At 33.7% G+C, this 15,205-nt stretch overlaps 2 protein-coding genes across 3 annotated transcripts in view; both read left to right on the forward strand.

Annotated features, from left to right (window-relative positions):
• LOC111703420 (proliferation marker protein Ki-67) overlaps nucleotides 1-12,980 on the forward strand; it is a 27,707-nt gene extending 14,727 nt beyond the window's left edge. Inside the window, exons 20-43 of the mRNA XM_023475360.1 lie at nucleotides 102-177; nucleotides 683-768; nucleotides 1,044-1,127; nucleotides 1,253-1,436; nucleotides 2,078-2,445; nucleotides 2,868-2,946; nucleotides 3,625-3,693; nucleotides 4,065-4,127; nucleotides 4,405-4,456; nucleotides 4,847-4,899; nucleotides 5,144-5,215; nucleotides 5,622-5,685; nucleotides 5,968-6,047; nucleotides 6,646-6,712; nucleotides 7,485-7,573; nucleotides 8,029-8,091; nucleotides 8,330-8,414; nucleotides 8,470-8,511; nucleotides 8,724-8,782; nucleotides 9,923-9,963; nucleotides 10,751-10,873; nucleotides 11,183-11,774; nucleotides 11,994-12,091; nucleotides 12,536-12,980. Of these exons, the coding sequence (XP_023331128.1) occupies nucleotides 102-177; nucleotides 683-768; nucleotides 1,044-1,127; nucleotides 1,253-1,436; nucleotides 2,078-2,445; nucleotides 2,868-2,946; nucleotides 3,625-3,693; nucleotides 4,065-4,127; nucleotides 4,405-4,456; nucleotides 4,847-4,899; nucleotides 5,144-5,215; nucleotides 5,622-5,685; nucleotides 5,968-6,047; nucleotides 6,646-6,712; nucleotides 7,485-7,573; nucleotides 8,029-8,091; nucleotides 8,330-8,414; nucleotides 8,470-8,511; nucleotides 8,724-8,782; nucleotides 9,923-9,963; nucleotides 10,751-10,873; nucleotides 11,183-11,774; nucleotides 11,994-12,091; nucleotides 12,536-12,563 (2,617 nt within the window). The 3' untranslated portion in view covers nucleotides 12,564-12,980. The remainder of the gene's footprint in view (nucleotides 1-101; nucleotides 178-682; nucleotides 769-1,043; nucleotides 1,128-1,252; nucleotides 1,437-2,077; nucleotides 2,446-2,867; nucleotides 2,947-3,624; nucleotides 3,694-4,064; nucleotides 4,128-4,404; nucleotides 4,457-4,846; nucleotides 4,900-5,143; nucleotides 5,216-5,621; nucleotides 5,686-5,967; nucleotides 6,048-6,645; nucleotides 6,713-7,484; nucleotides 7,574-8,028; nucleotides 8,092-8,329; nucleotides 8,415-8,469; nucleotides 8,512-8,723; nucleotides 8,783-9,922; nucleotides 9,964-10,750; nucleotides 10,874-11,182; nucleotides 11,775-11,993; nucleotides 12,092-12,535) is intronic.
• The window catches only part of LOC111703421 (uncharacterized), a 24,581-nt gene continuing 22,327 nt past the window's right edge, over nucleotides 12,952-15,205 (forward strand). For both annotated transcript variants that reach the window (XM_023475361.1, XM_023475362.1), the window contains exons 1-2: nucleotides 12,952-13,091; nucleotides 14,973-15,025. In XM_023475361.1, the coding sequence (XP_023331129.1) occupies nucleotides 12,988-13,091; nucleotides 14,973-15,025 (157 nt within the window). In that variant the 5' untranslated portion in view covers nucleotides 12,952-12,987. The remainder of the gene's footprint in view (nucleotides 13,092-14,972; nucleotides 15,026-15,205) is intronic.

Below are 15,205 nucleotides of genomic sequence, written 5' to 3' on the forward strand. Positions count from 1 at the left end.
TCAAAATATGTTTTAAATTTATTCATTAAGTTCATTTTATATTGGATTTTTCTGATTTTAAAATAGACATATATTTTTAAAAACCTTTTTCGTGGAATCAGGAGAATTAGTGGAGTTCAACCTGATGCTTCACTGACAAGAGAAGAGTTAGCTAGAACACCCGCTAACAGGGTCAAGGTAAATATCGGGGAAATAATGAAGAATAACAAATCCCAAATAAGTGAAAATAAATGAAATAACTTAACCCTTAATAATAGTAATCGTTTTTGGGATAGCAATCTAAATATTTGACCAAGCCGTCCGGAAATGTTGTCCTAGTAGAAAAAAATTGTACGTAAATGTATTGAATGAGAACAATTTTCCCAAAACTAATGAAGCACTCTTATAATATTTGTGTGGGATGATAGACAGCTCATTAACTAGTTGTATTGTAAATAATAACAAATTTGTCTTGTAAGTTCTGGGTGCGGTGACCGAAGTACTGTTTTCATTGTATTGTAATCTACATAGGTTGATTGCTAATAATAATAATAATAATAATAATAAATATAGTGAAAGCAGCACTGTTTACCAGCAGTCGTTTTTTTGTAAAAAAAAACTGTCCCAACAAGTCATAGAATATAAATAAACCTCCTACCCTGTTAAATACTTGATTGAACTGTTAAAATGAAACCCTATTTAGGAAAGATCATTATCCGCAACTAGAAGATCAACCATCGGGCAGTGTTTCTGCTGCGAGGATTTGGAAACCCACGAGATCAAAGAAAGGTAAAATTTACATTTTTTCTAAATTCATCAAGCTCATTACATCTTTAACTAGATTTTTAAAATAGTTATATGTGGTTCATTTATATTGAAACGGGTGGACACTGGACAGTGGTTCACTCATCTGGTGGTTATTATGTTCACTTTATTTAGATTAATCTAAAATGAAAAAAGATATTTACTGTGGATAGGGTTGTAATAGTGTCATTGTTATATACTTACGGCTACTATGATCACTTTATAAAAGTTATCTTAAACTCAAAAATATTTTTACTTAGGGCCCAGCTTCCTTCAACTCCATCCCGTAGACGTACTCCAAGCAAAGCTGGAAGGACTCCATCGCGTACTCCAAGAGTTTCCAGGTAAGAATTATTAAGAGCTAATATTAACTAATAATTAATCAAGGAAGGATTATTAAGGAAAAGAAATTAAAAAAGTCGAGAAAGAAAAAGTGAAGTTGAGTTTCATAATTAGTTATTATTATCAGGAAAAGTGTCTTACCTGTCCTCAGTGAATCTAGTCCAAGTCACGAGGACGAGGAAGGTCATGAGCAGGACACAGAACAACGTCCTGCAACTAAATTCACTAAGAAGAGAAGAACAAGTTCTAGAGTATCGGGCCAACAGAAGGAAAAGGACGGATCCTCACAGGAGGAAGAGATGATGCAAAAGGTTGGAAATATCTTCGTTTTCATTTAAAATTAAGTTTATTGTGCCGTGGCTTTCCTCAAAAACGACTTGCCTCAAAAAGATTCTCTGTAGTTGATTAGAATCTCTCAATCCTTTCAATCCTTTATATATTGAGACTACAAATATGATCAATGATTATGCTTGATAAATTGTTTTTTTTTTATGGTTAAATCAATGATGGTCATCGAAAAATGCGCCTGAAGCCGTTAATTACCGTCTTTTATTTGTTTTTGATATTTTTAAAATTGTTATGTTACGGTCATAAGGCATGATTTTGGCCAACACTTCGGTTTCTGTAGTTTTTTTTATTTATGAACGTTTTTTTTAAATTTTATAATTTTTTAATTCAGCCTTTCAAGACATTTTGAGTAATATTTTGAAAAATAGATTTTTGGTTAACTAGTGAATTATTTATTCTGTGTTCAAAAACGGATTTTCTGATTCACATAAATTAATATCCCCCCCCCCCATCTAAAAAAGAAAGTTTTCGTTTTTTTTCTGCACAATTTTATTTTTCTTTTAAAAAATGTTTTGATATCCATTATTCTTGGTGAAACATGTAGAATAATCAAAATCAACTATTCTTAGTTTTCGGACTGAAGTTTTACAAAACACAATTTCAGGATGAGAATACCGGAGGCCAAGAAACTAGTTCACCAGCTAAACCTAGGGTTGCCACAACCAGGCGTAGAACTAGATCTATGCGTCCTGTTCCTCAACTCATAGATGACCAGGAGACTACTATACCGGAGCCGGAAAAGTCTGTCACAAAAACTCCGGAGATGAAGTTAGATTCTCCCAGAGCTACGGAGTCTACGGGCTCCGTTCCTCCTCAGACTCCAGAGATGAATAAGAATTCGGTTGAAGCTCCATCAGATATGGTAGTAGGTACTCCTAGTACTCCACTCAACGTAGAAGAAGAAGAGATTGTATTTAAGACTCCTCTTCCTACTCCCAGACTGAGGAAGACAAAGTCTGCGTTTAAAACCAGGTTGGTGTAGCGGAACAAAAATAGAAATGAATCTCGCCAAATATGAAATTTAGTAAAACTAGTGATTTTAATTGAATGTGCTACATAATCAATTTAATTTTTATTGATTTTCTAATCAATTAGATCAGCTTTTGATTAGCTATCTATTTTACTGATTTTCTAATTTATGGATTGTAAATATTGATTGTCAATGTCTAATTAATTAATTGTCTTAATGATATATTGCCTATTTTACTGATTTTCTTTGTATTTATTGATTGAATTGGATTGAGTGGTTTTCTTTTTAGTTTTATAAAGTCGGTTGAGGCTCATGGCGATTAAACGTTTGATTGATTGATTGGCTTATGTTTTATTAATTGACTATAAATTGATTTTTCTAATTTTTTTTATTGTTTAACCAATGAAAGGGTACTTGATTTCAGGACTGTGATGAAATCCCCTTGGATAGAAGAGAGGAGGAGTGTTAAACGTAAATATTCACTCTCAGAAACTAAACCCAAGGAAACCAATCATAATCAAATTAACAGCCTCATAGCTGAACAATGAAATAAACACTAGGGATGATCAATTTATGACTTTGTTCTAGAAATTAGCCAATCACCCACTGGGGGTGGGTGCATTAGGAGCTTAAAAACTAATGTGATGAAAAAAAGAATTTCCAAAATCGACCATACGGTTGCGATCCGACGATTTAATGTTGGGGAAAATCACAAAATAGACATTCCAAAAATAGTTATAAAAAATTATATGTTCCCATTTTCTTGGACATTTTTGCTGAATTCAAATTTGAAAAACAATTTTGAAAAAATTAAAGATTGAATTGACTAGAGCACGAAAACTCGCCAAAAACATCAAAAAGCAATTTTGGACAGTTCTTCAACCTTTGTTTATTTAATTTTCAATATTTTAAAAATTGTTTTTGAATTGCATACAATTTACAAGAAAATTTTGTGGTTTTGTATTTGTAGTGACATCTCCGACGTTAAATCGTCGGATCGCAACCATATGGACGATTTAAAAAAAATTTGATCGCATAATTTTTTAAGGTATTTTTATAAGTATTGTTATAGATATATTTTTGTTACTAAAAAAGCCAATTGGTAATAATGTTGAAAAAGCACAACATTTTTGTAAATTACATACTTTTTATCATAGAAAGGATATGTTTGGTTTGTTCAGAATTCAATTCTATCTCTGTTTGACGATATTCCAGACAGCGAAAGTCCGGTTCATGAAATACTAGCAAAGGTTAGTGAGCCTAATCTATATTTATTATATTATATACTTTATACATATATTTGGCTCATCTTGTTTGTTTGTATCCAATAAACAACCTTCAAAACAACTGAACCGACCAAGTTTTTTTTTGTGGTAATCTAAACAATTTTTTAATTAAAGTAAATTTAAATCGGCCAATGAAAATGAAAATCTGTTTAATGCTTATTATTTCCAAATTTATGAAAGGCTTGTAGAATGTAGATAGATAAGCAAGCATCAAAGAGCTAAAATTATTACAAGAAAGATTTAAATTAAATGAAAAAATAATAGCACGAATTCGGTTTAACAATTTTATGACTTAACTATTTAAGAGTTTCTAATTCATTAATATTTTTTTTTAGAAGTTTAGATCTTCTGATAATGTTGAGAGCACTGATGTAGAGGATATATTGCTACAATTCAAGGCGAGATATTTTATTTTTTATTTTAAATATTTTATCAATTCATTTTTTCACGGTGCTAAAACTATAGTACGATGATTGTCTTATTGCACGTTCACCATGTAGTGAATATGCATGATTAAGTCCACAATAGTTTTATAAAATATTATCGCCCCGCCTAAAAATCTCAATTTTAAGGACAATTTAAACATCTTGCGAAAAATAAAATGCGGTGTTAGTGTGAACAAATAAAATGTAAAAAGGCAAATTATTTTATTTTAATTTTTGTTTGTTTATGCAGGTTCAGAGTTTAAGTAACCAGTTCTCAGCAATAGGTCGTGAATCAGACATAGGTATAGTATATACTATATAAATAAAATACGAGTACCTTCAAAAACATTTTTTTGCGTCCATAATCTTAAAAATACATATGGTGTGTTATTTGTACAAATAGTCCAGAATTTGAAAAACATGTAGTTGTTTCAGAATTTCTTTTTGATACTTTGTAGTAAGTAGTTACCCAAAAATGCCTAATATATCCTAATATCCCATAAAAATCAAGAATATTACGCACGCATATACATTTTTCCGAAAAAAAAGTTTTCAAAGGGGGGGTGGGGGAAAGAAAATTTATTTTCCTTTCCCCCTTCATGTGGATTGTATTTTGTTAACGTTCGAGACTGATTTTTTCGGTGAAGGCAAGAGCAGTAAAAAATACATATATTCAAACCTTTTTTGTTTAGAAATGAAGACGGCAGAGCTTGAGAAGTCCGAACTAGAATCCATCAACAATCAGGAACAGCATGGAAACTACTACAAAACTCTAGCCAGGGAGGGGTTCACTAATATCGGGATATATCCGTATTTCCTCCCCCCGGTCACATACTTAAACTTTCAAGCAAATACTTCTTATCCACTGAGCTTTAACCTTAAGTTAAAAAAATGTCATGAATTCTATTATTTTGGTGACGGTATTATCTACTTGATAATTTCAGAACCCACTTGTGAAAATTAAAATGAAGAATATCCATGCTACTCAGCAGGAGGTCACATCTAGCATGGACGTTGAGGAAGCCCTGAAGGAAGATGCTGCCGTTGAGGTTCTTGTACAGGAGAGAAATGAATTCTTAAACTTTTTTTTGTAAGATTGTCCAGTAATCTAATTTTTATTCCGACTTCTAATCCAAACTCTTTGCCTTTCTTAGTATTATTCATTAAAACCACCGTCTGGCCTCGCTTTCAATTCATGGTGTGTTATTTGTACAAATAGTCCAGAATTTGAAAAACATGTAGTTGTTTCAGAATTTCTTTTTGATACTTTGTAGTAAGTAGTTACCCAAAAATGCCTAATATATCCTAATATCCCATAAAAATCAAGAATATTACGCACGCATATACATTTTTCCGAAAAAAAAGTTTTCAAAGGGGGGGTGGGGGAAAGAAAATTTATTTTCCTTTCCCCCTTCATGTGGATTGTATTTTGTTAACTAATGTTCGAGACTGATTTTTTCGGTGAAGGCAAGAGCAGTAAAAGGTCAAGAAGAATGCGAGCACGATGTTCTCTATTTCAGAAATCTCCTAGGTAAACATATTACAGGGTAAGATAGTAGGAAACCAGGAGAATGTATCAAAATATAGTTTATGAAAATTATTAAGTTATTATTGGGAGAGTAATAAAAAATGAAAAAATTTCCCCCGATTAAGGATTTCAAAAGCCTGTAAAACATTCTACACAAACATTACTGAAGTTATTAGTAAGGGGGGGGGGATCAATTAATTAGTTGGTAGGTGGAGGAGGAGAGAGGGGCGGGGGAATAAAGGTAAAAAATAAGAACTTACTGCATTTTATTCACTATATTTGTAGTATCGGAAGCTACTAGAATGACCAGCTGGTGTGATGAATGGGAGGCTAAACTAAACGATGAAATTCCAGAGGAAATACAGGTATTCAAATCCTCTCTACTTCGAACTCAGCCATATGGTTATTAGAGAAAATAATGATTCACAAACCTGAACCCCTGAAGAGAAAAGAGACTGTAAGCGTAATTTTTAGTGACCCTTCATGCAAAAATGGCGATGCCCGATTTACAACGAAATTCTTTCTTTGCGAAAGTGACTTGCGCATTTCTTGTTTATAAGAAGCAATGGAGAAACTCACAGAAGTATAGACTTCGAGTCAGAAAAACGACTATATCTTCCACATCTTTGATCAGATTAAGGCTTTAATTGTGCCGTTTTAAATTGGGTAAATCGGGTCACCTGAAATTACATTTTCAGTTCTTAACATTACAGGAAGGAATAAAGTGAGACTTAAAAACTGTTGGATAGGAAGTTTTAAATTTAGCAGTAGATCAAAAATAAGGTCATTAAATATAATGGGTCTGTGACGTTGTTCACTGTACGTACTGTACACTGAACAGTTGCTGCATTTCATGAAGAAACGAGTAAAAATTCATTAGGTAGATTCGGATCCTCTTTCACAGGATGGATCTAGGATCCGAATCAGCATCAAAAGCACTTGATCCATTTTCTGTTATACCAGGGACAGATAAGAACAACTGTTGGACAAGGTCGGTTGGTTATGGCAGAGAGGTTTAAACAATTTTCAGGTAAACTTTACTGGGGCCACAGCTGGGAACTTTTGAATGGTGGATATCCAGATTAATGCTTGATTTCCTCTTTTTCTTAATCTCGAGATTAAATAATGCTTGTTTTCCTCTTTTTATTGATCTCCAGATTAATTAACCGATCGGGATTAAGGATATCCCATTCTAAAGTTCCCAGCTCAGGTAACTTTGACTGAGATATCCTCTAGGGAAACTATTGAATTTAAGAGTTAAACTTATTCTCTTAAATTATCTTATTGTTAAACAAAATTTCCTGGCTCCTGGCCTGTCCACTTTCAAGATTTAAATTAGCCCTAAAGTAATCAGAGCTGGGAACTTTAGAATTGTGGATATCGGGATTAATGCTTGATCCACTCTTTTTCTTAATCTCCAGATTAAATATTGCTTGTTCTCCTCATGAATTTAATCTCCAGATTAATTAACAGATCGGGATTAAGGATATCACATTCTAAAGTTTTCAGCTCTGAGATAAGTAAGAATTGGTACTTTTTGATGGGTAGGGAGAAAGGTTGGTTGAAACCGACTTTAGTCCGCTCAGTCAATGGAAAAAATCCTGGCTTTGCTTTACAAAATTACCATTTATTCTTTAAAAACTTTACTATAGACCATACTTCACAAGTGAACATTTGATTTAGTAAATAAATATGTAAGTGGGGCGCCCATGAAAGGTTGATTTGATTGATTTAAATGTAGGAAATCAATGCATAGTAGTAGTCAAGAGGATTTGGGATTTTAATTTTTTTATAACATTCAGGATTAGTTGATAACTGTGAGTTTGGTACCGGAGAGAAGACGACATCTTGTATGGATTTACAAGGATTTTGGGACATGATCTATTTTCAGGTTTATTTAAATCTTTAATTATATTATTTTTGTTTGAGTTAAAACAGGAGAACATTATTTATGAGGCCCAGAGAACGTGTCCAGAGCTGGGAACTTTAGAATGGATAAACTTTAATCCTGACTTCTTGATCCGAATATCCACTGTGGAAACTTTTCATTTTAGTCCTTAATCGACTCTTTTTCTCTCTCCTTGGATATCCGTTAATTGTTTTCTCCAGTGAGAATATTTCTGTTCTCTCATTGATTGTCCGCTTTTCTCTGATTGGGTGCTTCAGTTTCTCAGATGATTACAGTTTTTTATGCACTTTTAAGAAAATCTTGCAAGATTAGGTTAATCTTGAGATAATCAAAAAGAGAGGATTAAGCATTAATCCCGATATCCCCCATTCTAAAGTTTTCAGCTCGGAAATCCAAATAAATGTCTGAAGAAAAGAACACATAATTATAATTATCAGGTTGAAGACGTTGATAAAAAGTTTGGAGAACTTTTGAAGATTGAAGAAAACGGGTGGAAAGAGGTAACATTTTATCATCTTATCTCAGATTACGCAATACTGGGAATATGAGTAAACTCATAATCACGCATTAATTATTAAAAATGATGACTGAAATAAATAAAATAAAATTTTTTTGATGAATGTAAAAATATTGATTAAAATAATGGTTACAATTTTAACTTTTAGGAGGCGGATAAGAAGTGTAATTAATATACGCAATCTTTCTTGCTTCCAAATATCAATTTTTATTAATTTTTAGATTGAGATATCACAAGCTAAAGTTATAAAAAAGAAGCCGGCTGCTTTAAAGAAACCTATCACCAAGAAACCTGCAGCCACTTCGGGTAAATACTTGTTTTAAACAATTTCTAAACTTTCTCTTATTTTTTTTACTTCTAGGTCTACGAGCTCATATCTTAGCCTTAAAGAAGAAGTCGGAAGGTAAATAAAAAGTATATTTAAAGCAATACAACAGTTAGAGTAATTCATTTTGAAAAAAGGCTTTAGGTTTTTGAAAATTATTCATTTCGACAAATAATCATATTTTTTCGAAAACATAAAACTATTTAACGTTCAAAGTCGGTGTTCTGAAAATTATAATTAACAACAGTCAAGCTAAACTAATTAATTTTTAATTGATTTCTTAATTAAAGATTGTTCCGAGAACCCCGAAGAGGTGAAGGAACCCGGTGAAAGGAAACCAAGTATAAAGGTAGATAAAAGTCATAATAGATATAAAATCTCAATGATAAAGAACAGTGAATTTTTTTTCTGTTTTCTGTTCTTCTCTTTTAGATCTATGCATTCTAATCTCTTGTAGACAAGGGAAAAATGCATAAAGATGCATATTTCTGATTATTCGTTCTTGTTCAATGTTCATGTATGGTTTGACTAAGTATTCTAGCATTTCAGAATACAGCTTTCTCAGCGCCTATGCTTAGCTATGAAGGATCTGGATAGTTCGGGAGACATATTTATTATATTCTTACAGGGCGGACTAAATATTAGTCACTGCACTTAGTGGGTTTTGAAAACTCTGAGGATATCTATTGTCAGAATTCCGCCTTGATAATGACAAATGGGATAAGAACGGTTAGGAAAGGAGTGGATATTTTCGAGAACAGATTTTGATTCTTGTAAGTTTGGACAGTGCTTCAGAATATGGCCTCGTCTACAGCTATTTTTTCCTCGCAGCCGGCAAAGTATAAATTGGTATTTTAGTGCATGGTGCACAACCATCAGGATTCTACTGTATATGTTTCCATTTTCCTTGTTTCTGGCAAAAAGGAGGGGGAAGAGAAGCGTAGAGAAACCCCTCCTTCTCTGCTCTATTATTTCTTTTTTTCCAAGTAGGGTGTACTGCTATGTTATTCCACACAGGGTTCTGTTCAGCAACAAGAAACTGGAGAGAGTTATACAAGAACCTGACTGTTCTAAGCTCCCTTGATGCTTACACGTAGAACCAGATTCAATCGAAAGAATTTTTACGTCTTTTCGACGAGTTCGGATTCTTAATGACATCTAACCAGGCTTGTTATTAAGGATTATATTTAAAGCTGCCAGTAGCAAAATCTGGATCCAGCTAGGTAAAACACCTCCATTCTCCAGGTTAATACAGCGTTAAAAGATGAATGCAGGCCTTCAATGTTTCTTGTAGTTCCGTTTTTTTCTTTTTCATTTGTGTGCAGGGGTATATACACTCCTGGATAAAGTTTCTCTAGTTTGCCATTTTCTCTCTCTCACCCTGTATCTCTAAATACTTTAAGAAGCGCCTCTTAAGACCTAGTTGTTGCCTATCTGAAAGCTGAATGTACACTAGTAATTATTAAATTAAAAAAAGTATTTTTGTCAGGAAATGATTGCTGCTAAACGTGCTGCCTTGGAAAAGGAAAAGTAAGTGGAATCTATAGTTTCTAAGGTTTCGGATTTACACACCAAAAACAATCAAACGCAATAAAACAAAATGGCGAAATACAGTTTTCTAGATAAATTATTTTGATAAATAGATTTTTAAAAAAGTTATTTTATCCAAGGGTCTCGGCGTAATATCATATTACCCTACATTTCCAAACATTTAAACCATTAAACCTTTTTTTTAACAATTTATTTTTTATTTTTTTTTCTTCAGATTTTTTATGAAACAAATTCATTAATACATATATTTAATGCAAAATGGACATAATCATTCTTCCAATCTTCTTGTTTTCTGGCTGTCCTGTTTTGCTCATTCAATCAGCTGCACCCCCCCCCCCCCCCAGGAGGGTTAATATGAAGTTTCGATAGCTGACAAGGCAATTTGTAGTAATAAAATCTCAGCTCTTGAATTTTTGCATTTATTCTAGTTTTTTGATATTTGCCATCTATGCAGGTAAACCATTACACCTTTATCTTGAGTAAAAATAAGGAAATAATTGTCGTTTTCTGAATCTTGAAAAAGTGTTAAATTCGGTCAATTTGATTCATTGTCACTGATACATAGATCCGCAAGTAAATTTAATTGTAAAACTAAAATTGAAGAAATTAATTGTTCTTTAGAAAACTAATAATCCTTCATAATTGTTTTTCTTACCAAAAAGCCTTAAAGAGTGCCGTTGTAAATCGGGCATGAAACTTTATATGAAGGGATTAGTAGAATTAAGAATTATGAGAACAGTTCCTTAAATGTTTATTCATTGATTAGAAGTGTCTCTGCTGGTCTTGTGAAGCCCGAGATATTGATCCAGGAACCTTCAGATGCTGGGGAGGAGGAGAAGGATTTTGACGGAGGATTCTTCCACATCAAGTCTCCAGTCCGCCAGCAAAGGTAAAATTTACTTCAAATTTTGATTAAGAATGTTTTAGCATGGTTTATAAATTCTAAGTTGAATGGATATAGACTTTTATAGAAAAAGTTCATAGTTCCAGCCAAAGCTGGGTTCTTAAGCAAGTTTTAAAAGTGAGGGTTTGATACGGTAAACGATAATCCAGAAAGATTTTCTGTGTGTCCCATTAGAAGACGAAAATATAATTGATTAAGTTTAAATGGATGTTTTCTTTTAAGTTTTAGGCAATTACTTATTTTCTTCAAATTTCTTTTCAAGATTTAAAAAAACGTTTAAATTTTTTTCTTCAGTGTCTCGGATCCTGCGTTAAGATCCCCCCAGAGTTCACTGTCCCCTCGTGGGACTAAATCTACCGGTGGAGATCGTCTTCGTCGCGCTGTTCTGACGGACTCAGCCCGGCGTGTGAGCGGTATGATTTCTCCTTATGTATCCCAGATGTCCCGTAGGTCTCTTCGAGAACCCAATAAACTCCCTAGAAGATCCGCTTTGTTCGACGACGAAACAGAAGACGACGTTAACACTAGACCTGCAACATATGTTTTCGATCCCGTTGTTCCAATGGCTAGTCCTGTGACCAAGACCTACAGTAAGAATATAGGATCTACTGAACATGATCAAAAGATGGATATTGCGTTTGACCTTCTCGTCTCATCTCCTGAAGAACGAAGCCTTGACAACAGTTCAGAGCAGAGTTTCTCCTCTAAGAAGAAAACTAGACAGAGTGTTAAGTTTAGTGGGAGTACGGAGAATATGAGTGTAAATTCAGCTATATCCACCCCGAGCAGGAAGCAGAAAGGAGCTGGTCATGATGATGAGAACAGATCTCCTAATCTACCCAATACTGGAGCATTAGATACATCACCCTGTCTTAGGAAACCAAGGGTAAGCTCCTTCGCCAACATATTGTTTTCTGTTAAATATTTTCATTAAAAATCATTTCAGGGGAAAATATATAAATATTTGAGTTAAGTATTAAAAAGGATGAAAAACTTGCCTTTTTGTGTCTAATTTTTCATTTTTTCTTTAAATAATTCTTAAAAATATACACCCCAATAAATTTTAAGTTAATATGATTTTATTTGAACATCATATGTTGCTTAGATCTCCCTGCTGCCTGGTATTGATAAGGTAGAGGAGAGGCTTAATGTGAGTGCCTCGGACAGTCTCATGTCCTTCTCTCCAGCTCCGGCTTCCAGACGGTAAATTCAACCAAAGGCCGGAATTGTGAATAGCTAGAAGTAGTTAAACTGGGTACGGATAATTAAACTACTTCTCTAACGGGGCCGTGAGACAACAAATAATAAGTTGAACTAGCTAATACCCAGTTCATCCACTTTTCACTGTTCATAAACTCTGACCCGAGATTTTTTTGTTTAAATTGTCTGGGCTATTTTTAACCCCTATTTTTAACCCCTATTTTTTGTAGAAAATATGCACTGTACAGTGTACCTGAGTGTACGTAGTATGAAACCCCTGTAGGATTGTTATTTAATCAAATAATGACGGCTAGTTTTCATAGGACGTCCGCATCATATGTAATTAACTTTTATTTTAATTAATACTAAAGAGGAGCGCTGACATCATTGAATTACTGGTTGTTCAAAAATAATAAATAATAATAAATGTATTCAGCTTTGTTTTAGGTCAACCAGGCTCAGTTCTGCTAAATAAGACTTCAGTTCATCCCTCGTCCTAAACCTATATTCGCATCCTTAAACAATAACAATATTTTTATAAATCTTTATCAAGTATATGAATATATGTAAAAATATGCCGTTTTGAAAATAATAAATGGGTCCATATAGCTCAGCAGTCAGCATCCCATCCAAAAGGAAATTGGCTAAAATATCTTAATTTTATATGTTTCTACATTTAATTTCACTGACCATAAATTAAAAACAAATATCGTACTATATTTTAACCAACTGAGGGTTGTATGAGAAGATTAATATTATTTTGCTATGATTGCGTTTCATGAAAAATTATTGTGCTTTCCATGTCGATTGTGTTTTGTACTTCTAATATTGTGTTATGACAAATATTAATAAATCCTTTTCTAACAAAATGCTCTTAGTTTCGACGTTTTCAGATAAATATGGCTGGTAATTGGAATGGAAGATTTTCCGATTTTGACGGTCTTCCATCCTCGGCCAAAAAACCTAAAACTTCTGCAAATTACAGCCGACCATCTTTAAACAGGTAATTGATGTGTAGATGTTGAATAATGTCTGTTGTGTAGAGATACTAAAGATTACTATTCAATTTAACTAGGCTGTTGCAAGGAATAATTTAATTATCCTTATGTTACTAGACTTGGTGCTTCGTGCCCCGCTTTTCACGAAGCCATTTTTTCATCGTTCTCGAATAAACAAAAATCTGTTTGATTAAATGGATTTGCAAAAACTGTAACAATGAACCTGGTCAATTTTTACGTGCAAAATTTTGCCATAGGGACTTGGAAGATACCACAACGAAATCGGTTTTGATATAACACACAGATGATCTAAATATATATACTGAAAACCTAATTGACCACTTTTTAGAAAATGTATTCATGTCTGATGTATGAGATTAAAAAGTATTACAAATGAGTCAGTTAGGGATGGGCATCTATTTCCAACACAATCTTTTTTCATTTTTTTTTTAAATTTTTAAAGCAAATAAACCTTCGTTTTAAGAATAAGCCAACTAAGTGTGTAGTTGGTTATATAGTATCCTCATTCAAAGTTTCGTTGTAATTTATACGTTATCAGAAACGAAACGATCAATGTCGTATTTGAAAAAATTGAAAACTGCCCATCCCAAGCCTGAGTAAATTCCTGTAAGGTACATTATTGAGCTCCCGGTAAACTCCTAAATTTGGAAGTATTAAGGTCTCGGTGTTGTGCATCAGTTTATTTACCCTGGGACAGTTCATCTCTCATCTAGTGTTAAGCTATTTGAACGCATATCCGATTCATTAAACATGTTCTATCTTTGATTTAGTAGCTAAATCACAGCTAGAAAATGTCAAACTTATCCGACACCATTCGCCGGGGTCAAAGCAAGGTGACCCATCACGTCACGTTTAAGATGTGTAGTCATAGCTATATACATTATACACCTCCTAAATGGGCCCCCGCCAAAAGATCAAAAGCATGACACAGGGGTTTATATTTTCTCGAGAAATCCCCCCTCCCTCCGAAGTTATATTATTATTATGATAATTAATATTCTTTTATATTTTAAAATTGCTATGTCTAACATTATCTTAACTCATAACTCCTCCTAATCTAGAAGTATTTAGGTCCCAATATGTTCCTCTTAAACTAGAAGTATTTAGGTCCCGGTATGCTCTTCTTAATCTAGAAGTATTTAGGTCCCGGTATACTCCTCTTAAACTAGAAGTATTTAGGTCCCAATATGCTCCTCTTAAACTAGAAGTATTTAGGTCCCGGTATGCTCTTCTTAAACTAGAAGTATTTAGGTCCCGGTATACTCCTCTTAAACTAGAGGTATGTAGGTCACGGTATACTCCTCTTAAACTAGATGTATTAAGGTCCCGGTGTACTCCTGTTAAACTAGAAGTATTTAGGTCCCGGTATACTCCACTTGAATCTAGAAGTATTTAGGTTTCGGTATACTCCTCTTAATCAAGAAGTATTAAGGTCCCGGTATACTTCTCTTAAACTAGAAGTATTTAGGTCCCGGTATACTCCACTTGAATCTAGAAGTATTTAGGTCCCGGATTACTCCTCTTAATCTAGAAGTATTTAGGTCCCGGTATACTTCTCTTAAACTAGAAGTATTTAGTTCCCGGTATACTCCTTTTAAACTAGAAGTATTTGGGTCCCGGTGTACTCCTCTTAAACTAGAAGTTTTTAGGGCCCGGTATACTCCTCTTAAACTAGAAGTATTTAGGTCCCGGTATACTCCTCTTAATCTAGAAGTATTTAGGTCACGGTATACTCCTCTTAATCTAGAAGTGTTTAGGTCACGGTATACTTCTCTTAATCTAGAAGTATTTAGGTCCCGGTGTACTTCTCTTAAACTAGAAGTATTAAGGTCCCAGTATACTCCTCTTAATCAAGAAGTATTTAGGTCCCGGTATACTCCTCTTAAACTAGAAATTTCGTCGTTAGAGCAATCACCAGGTAACAAAAGATGAAAAGGGGATTGTGGAGTTGGCACATTTGATGTAGGGGGGGGGGGCCCTGCCTTCATTTTTGGTTCAAATCTTCCAATTTTTTGGGTGCGCGCCTAATTAGGGTTCGAAATTCCTATAATAAAATAAAATTGAACTTTAATGACCTCTAATGACCTCTAATGACCTC

Source organism: Eurytemora carolleeae, unplaced genomic scaffold, assembly GCF_000591075.1.
Source record: "Eurytemora carolleeae unplaced genomic scaffold, Eaff_2.0 scaffold511, whole genome shotgun sequence".
Classification (NCBI taxonomy): domain Eukaryota; kingdom Metazoa; phylum Arthropoda; class Copepoda; order Calanoida; family Temoridae; genus Eurytemora; species Eurytemora carolleeae.